Here is a 6689-nt window from a genome sequence, read left to right as displayed (position 1 = left end):
GCATGGCCCCTACTGTCACGGAATTACAAGGGCAGTGTTAGGTTTCTGAGAGGGAAATCAAAACGTTCCTAAATTACTTAGGGAAAACGTCTATTTGGAAAGAGTATTTAAACTGATTTCTGAGACGTACATTTTTGGAAAGGTGGCCCTGAAAAAAATAAGTCAGTCTATCATGGATTTTAGTAAGGAGAGCCAAGCAGTAAGTTGAGGCTGGAACTTGGCAGGAATACTGCAGAACTTTGTAGCACAAGGTGAGGATGTTGGGCCTCATCCACGAGTCCAAGGAAGCCATTGGAGGATGATAAGCAAGAAGTGACAAGCCCTGATGCACGTTTGGAAAAGATCCTCCGGTGAGACCGGTGCAAATCCCTGCAGGCGGGTGGGTTTATTAGGGCCACTCCCCTAGTCAGCCTTTCTCCACCCAAGTCACCGCCTCCTGCTTCTCCGCGCAACTGTCTGAGGGAGGTGGGAAATGTGTGAGAGGGGCGGGGGGAAGAACATTCTCAAAAAATATTAAAAAGAAAACATCCCACTTGGCAGCGGGTGCGCGGGAAGTTCAGCGCGCGAGTTCCGGGTTTCCCGCCAGCCGCCAGCCCGCCCCCCGCCGGCCGCAGCCCGGGTGAGCCCCCAGCCCCAGCTCTGCCGCAGCCCGCTGGGCCGCGCGCGTCCGTGGGTCCGTCCGCTTGCCCCCTCCCCCACTCGTCCATCCCCAGGCGCCGCGCCGGGTCGGCCCTGCGGAGAGTGGCCGGGGTTTGCCAGGGCGCCCGCGGCCCGCGTTGGCCCCGGCGGCGCCTTGGCCGCGGCGCTCGCAGAACTCGGCCCCCCGGCGGGTTCGGGTCTCGCCGGGGCCCTGCGCCCTCCGCCCCCAAGGCGCGGCCGGAGCGGCCGCCTCTAACGCCACTTGTGGAGTTCTTCCCCCGGCGGCTGTAACTTTACACCAGCCGGAGAGAGGCCTATTTTTATTCAGAAACCAGCAACCGGGGCGCCCGTAGAGAACGCTCAGATGGAGGGCCAGCCCACCCCTTGAAGATTTCTCACAGATCCATGGGGAAGGAACGTCTTGCCCTGCTAGCCTTTCTTTGCGATTTCAGAATTCTGCTGCTCTCATACAGCTAGAGCCGAATTGGTTGCTGGCGGGGGCGGGGAGGTTTTTGATGAGGCTGTTGCCTAACCTGCTGGAGCTGTCCCTGAACCCCACCTCTAGGCCTCTAAGCCCTGATCCTCAGGCCACCACGCGTGAGCCCGGCGCGGACCGTGGCCTGGTCACCTTGCTGCTGGAATCGTTCCAAGCGCTGCTCGGGACAGGCTCACGTGGGGAGGAGCAAAGAGATGAACGTAGCAGCCAAGTACCGCCAGGCCTCCCTGTATGTGGGTGATCTCAATGCAGATGTCACCGAGGACCTGCTGTTCACAAAGTTCAGCGCCGTGGGGCCTGTGCTGTCCATCCGCATCTGCAGGGACCTGGTCACCCGCCGCTCGCTGGGCTATGCCTACGTGAACTTCCTGAAGCTGGCTGATGCCCAGAAGGCCCTGGACACAATGAACTTTGACATGATAAAAGGCAAACCCATCCGTCTCATGTGGTCTCAACGTGATGCCTACTTAAGGAAATCTGGCATTGGGAACGTGTTCATCAAGAATCTAGACAAATCTATTGATAACAAAACCCTTTATGAACACTTTTCAGCTTTTGGGAAGATCCTGTCCTCCAAAGTGATGACTGATGATCAAGGCTCTAGGGGTTATGCATTTGTGCACTTTCAGAACCAGGTCGCAGCTGACAGGGCCATCGAGGAGATGAATGGGGCCCTGCTTAAGGACTGCAGGCTGTTTGTTGGCCGATTCAAAAACCGTAAAGATCGGGAAGCTGAGCTCCAAAACAAGGTCAATGAATTCACCAATGTTTACATCAAAAACTTTGGCGATGACATGGATGATGAGAGACTGAAGGAAGTTTTTGGTAAATACGGCAAAACCCTGAGTGTTAAGGTGATGACAGATTCCAGTGGGAAATCCAAAGGCTTTGGCTTTGTGAGTTTTGATAGCCATGAGGCTGCCAAAAAAGCTGTTGAAGAAATGAATGGAAAGGACATAAACGGACAGCTGCTTTTTGTAGGCCGGGCGCAAAAGAAATCAGAGCGGCAGGCTGAGTTGAAGCAAATGTTTGAGCAGCTGAAACAGGAAAGATTTCGGAGAAGCCGGGGCATGAAGCTCTACATTAAGAACCTCGATGATACCATCGATGATGAAAAACTGTGGAGGGAATTTTCTTCATTTGGATCAATTAGCAGAGTCAAGATAATGCGGGAAGAAGGGCGAAGCAAAGGGTTTGGGTTGATCTGCTTCTCTTGTCCTGAGGAGGCCACTAAAGCAATGGCTGAGATGAATGGGCGAATCTTGGGCTCCAAGCCACTCTACATTGCCCTGGCCCACAGGCCCTAGGAGAGAAAACTTACTGCACCAGCCAGTGTTTGCAGCAGGCGTTGGAATGATAGTGATCTCTGCCTGAATTATCCTGAGAAAATTCCAAACCCCAGCTGATGGCCACTTAATTTAGTAAACTTTGTGATAAAAGGTTTTGTATTCAAAGCTATTTTTTTCTTGTGTGGAAAAAATAAATGAATCTTGGAAGCTTGATTCATTTTACAGAGGCACATCTTCTAATTAAAATATTGTGTATTTCTCTGATTTTGATTCAGTATCAGTAGCAATAAGTGTAACTAGATATATTTTTATTACATTTTGAGCCGCATGAAGTGAGGTAATTATTTGGGTTTATTCATATTTTCTTTCTTATTTTAGTAATGTTGCTATCTTTAATTTCTTCTATGAAAATATGCTAAAATAGTTCTTATAACTAAGAATCACAAAGTAATTTATTTTCATAAACAAATTCTCTAATTTCTCATCTAAGCTTTTTAAAGAAACCAAAGGTTTAAGAATGGCTAGTATAAATTCAACATCTAATTTCCATTTTGAATTAATGTTTAAAGTAGTGGGAAATAGTTGAATTTCTTTTGAAGTTATATCCTGACATGGTTGTTTTCTGATGGCTGAAATTAATGATGGAGATTTTTAATGTTGCCTACAAACCTGATTTATAGGGCATTTAGCTCTTCTTTCCATTGGTAGACTATATATAATTCATGTGCTTGCTAATTATCAAAATTGGGACTTGAGTAGTAAAACTTTAATGTCTATATTCCTTAAGCTTTAAACTTTTGTCAATTAAGGTGAGAAAAGTTGGCTTGGTCTTAATTCTCTTCATACCTATCAGGTTAGTATTATGCCTTAAGTTTTTACCAGACACCAATATTATAAAAGTCATATATAGAGAATATAGAAATTCTGTTTAACAACTCTTTTTCAAGCTCTATTTTATATTTTTTGATGTAATGATACGATCTCAGGGTTGAGAAAGGTATGTTTCTTTATTTTTATGAACTCATGTCTCTTTTTATTAGAACATGAGAGAAACATAACCCATTAAGATTCGGTTTTAACCTCAATTTGTCAGAAGCTCACTAATTTTCTGATAAATTGAAATCACATTAATTTGCCTGTTTTCTAGAATAATTTTTAGTCCCATTTCCAGACCTTTCTTTCTCTTACCCTTGATCTGTGTTACTTGATTCACTATGTGCTATTTGAAATCCACCTTGGAAACAGAGACAAGAGTTATTTATTAACATTTAAATAATTACTTTTAAAATTCTGTTTTACCAATGGTGTCTGGAATAGCTTTGTTCTTCTTATTGCTATTCTATTTTATTTATTTATTTTTTACTCTGCTTAGAGGTTTCCTGCAACCATATATTCAAAGCTTGTTTCTTATATTACCAGTACAAAAGATATATTAAAAGATTGTCTTTGGCAATAGTTTAGCTATGAAAGAATAAGAAAATCTGTTTCTATTTATTTTTGTATATACTATATGTTTGTTCATGGCACATTTTCTAAATTAAAAGTCTCTTTTAGACATTGAAAAACTTAACAGCAACATAAAATACTATTATGCAGACAAATCTTCTGTTAAAACTTGTTGCATATCCTCCCAATTTTTTATACATGTACACATAGATAATTTAACAAAAATAGAATTATTATAACCTTATTTCAAATTACTTGTTTAATTTTACAATATGCCATAGTCAACTTCCAGATCCACAAAAAATTATTTGCATTATAATTTTAATGAGTTTTAGCCCTTCAATGTTTGTACTATAATATAATGAATTTTCTCTTGATACAGATAAAGGTTATTAGATTGTTCCCTACCCCCACCCTTTTTTCTCTGTCATAAACAACTTGGAGATAAACATCCTTGCAAATTTATCTATGCTTACAGATATCCAATGCTTTTCTTAAGAAAATGTGTAGTTCATTGGAATTAATGTTGAAAAGGGCTAGTAATTTAAAATAATTTTTGATAAATATTTCCCAAATGCTCTCCAGAAAACTTGTGCCATTTACAATTCCACTATCAGTGTGGAGGACTGTCCATTTTCCTATACTCCCAAGATCAGGAGATTTTGTTTAAGTTGTCAGCTAATTCAAAATGATATGTAAAGCAAAATATTTCGTGGTTACTTTTTTTTTATTACTACAAAAGTTAAATAGCATTTCTTGTATTTGTTGGCCATCTGTGTTTTCATATTTGTGAACTGATGAACTGACGTTTCATGATCTTCGTCTGTTTTCCTTTTGGGTTTTTTATTTGTATGGATTTGTTACATTTCTTTACATGTTAAGAATAGAAGTTTAGACTTTTTTCCCCCAATATCTCACTTTGTTTATAGTCTTGAGGGTCATTTCAAAGTCAATTTTAAACTCAGAATTTTCAGGCTTTTACTTAGATGGCTTTGATGTTGTGATTCAAAATACTTCGAACAACTCAAATACACACACAATGTGTATCGTCTTCTGTTACATTCAGAGTTTTATAGTCTCAATAATTTCTAAGTGAAACTTTTGTCTGTGGAGTATCTTATCACAGCCTATAGTAAATCTTGTAAAAGTATCTTGCTTTTCAAGCTTTATTAATATGTTTTGTAAATACCTACCTACCATGAGAATCTATGTGAGACTCATATGCCAACTTGAATTTATTGGGCCTCTGAATCACTGTGTTGAGAAGTATTTACCTCAAAAGCAGAAAGTTCTTAAGAAGACTGAGCAGGAAGACTGGGAAGTGTAGTAGGTATGTCAAGCCTTGACATCTCTTTCTGGATAATCCAGTCTATCAAAGTGTTCAAATATTTGAACAATATTTCATAATGCTGGTAAATGGATTGTTAAGATAGTATCAGGGAATTGAGATCTCTGCTATGTGCACAAGGAATTAATAGACATTATATCAGATGTCTAGATGAATTGTAGCTGTAGCTTCATTACACAATATTCTGTAATTTTTGTAGAAATTGCTTATTTTTAATATCTGCTGTAAGAAATGAAAAAGTCAGTTTACAAAAATACATAATCCTGTGGATTTTCTTGATTCATTTATTTGAATTTTGCTCATTTTCAATTTTGTGTGTGTGATGATATCAAGTCATCCTAGTTGGGAATAGAGGTTCATTCTTTGAAGAAAATTTAATCTTATACCCAAGTACCTTGATAAGAAGACTCTTTACTTTTCTGATAAGCATTCCAGTAAGACCTTATTTACATAGGTGCCTTGAACCATTGCTTCTATTCTTGCCTTCCTCTACTAACAAACATTACCAAGTTTGTTGTGGATGCCTGCTGGCATTCACTGCCAATTCAATAAAAGTGCCATCTAACATTTATTTAAAAATACCAAATTTCTAAATATTTTTAAATTTTTAAATGAAAATCTTCAGTTAGTAAAGATAAACATTTTAAAGTGGTTTAGAATTGGTAATTTCATGTTCTTAATATTTTTTTTAATTTATTTTTTATTTTCAGCATAACAGTATTCATTATTTTTGCACCACACCCAGTTGAGAAAAGATCAAATAAGGTTTAATCTTTTCAATGGTAAAGACATGTCTAGAAATGATTTTTTATTAAATTTTTAAATATTTCTAATTTTCTAAAGGTCAGTTTGTTGTAGAAGTAAACTGAAAACAACTTGCATTTTCAAATGAAGAAATTCATATTTCATGTTTTAAAACACCAACTTCCTTATGAACTAAAATATCTATTACAATAACTCATAATTATGGGACCATGATTTAAACAAAACATTACTATAGATCAAGTTTTCATGAGGAATAATTGACTATTTTTTAAAAGAGTTTATTTATTTATTTGACAAAGAGAGAGAATACAAGCAGGGGGAGCAGGAGAGGGAGAAGAAGGCTTCCTGCTACGCCCAACACAGTGCTCAATCCCAGAACCCTGAGATCATGACCTAAGCCCAAGGCAGAATGCCCAACTGACTGAGCCACCCAGCTGCCTCACAATTGACTATTTTTAAAACACTTCTGCATTTAATTGTTAAAGTAAAATTCAGCTAACATGTTGAGGATTTAGAATTTGCTTCCTTGTATTTGGAAAATATGCCTCCTAATGTATTTTTTTTTTTAAAAGTAGATAAAACAGTAGATAAAAAAGATTTTTTCAATCTACATTTTAAAGAGTAGAACAGGGACGCCTGGGTGGCTCAGCTGGTTAAGCGGCTGCCTTCGGCTCAGGTCATGATCCCAGCGTCCTGGGATCGAGTC

The 6689-nt window shown here is 39.3% G+C and overlaps 1 protein-coding gene across 1 annotated transcript; it reads left to right on the top strand.

The window, feature by feature from the left end:
• The first annotated feature begins 460 nt into the window (after nucleotides 1-460).
• On the top strand, nucleotides 461-5456 carry PABPC4L (poly(A) binding protein cytoplasmic 4 like). Its single transcript, XM_032333420.1, has one exon. The coding sequence runs from the start codon at nucleotides 1330-1332 to the stop codon at nucleotides 2440-2442; it is 1113 nt and encodes a 370-aa protein (XP_032189311.1). The 5' UTR covers nucleotides 461-1329; the 3' UTR covers nucleotides 2443-5456.
• The last annotated feature ends 1233 nt before the right edge of the window (nucleotides 5457-6689 follow it).

This window comes from Mustela erminea, chromosome 2 (assembly GCF_009829155.1).
Source record: "Mustela erminea isolate mMusErm1 chromosome 2, mMusErm1.Pri, whole genome shotgun sequence".
NCBI lineage: Eukaryota > Metazoa > Chordata > Mammalia > Carnivora > Mustelidae > Mustela > Mustela erminea.
Note: the sequence above shows the minus strand (reverse complement) of the source record. Positions and strands in the feature narration are given on the sequence as shown.

Excerpts from the sequence above, each read along its gene's own strand:
- PABPC4L (XM_032333420.1), top strand. The coding sequence starts at position 1,330 with ATGAACGTAGCAGCCAAGTACCGCCAGGCCTCCCTGTATGTGGGTGAT.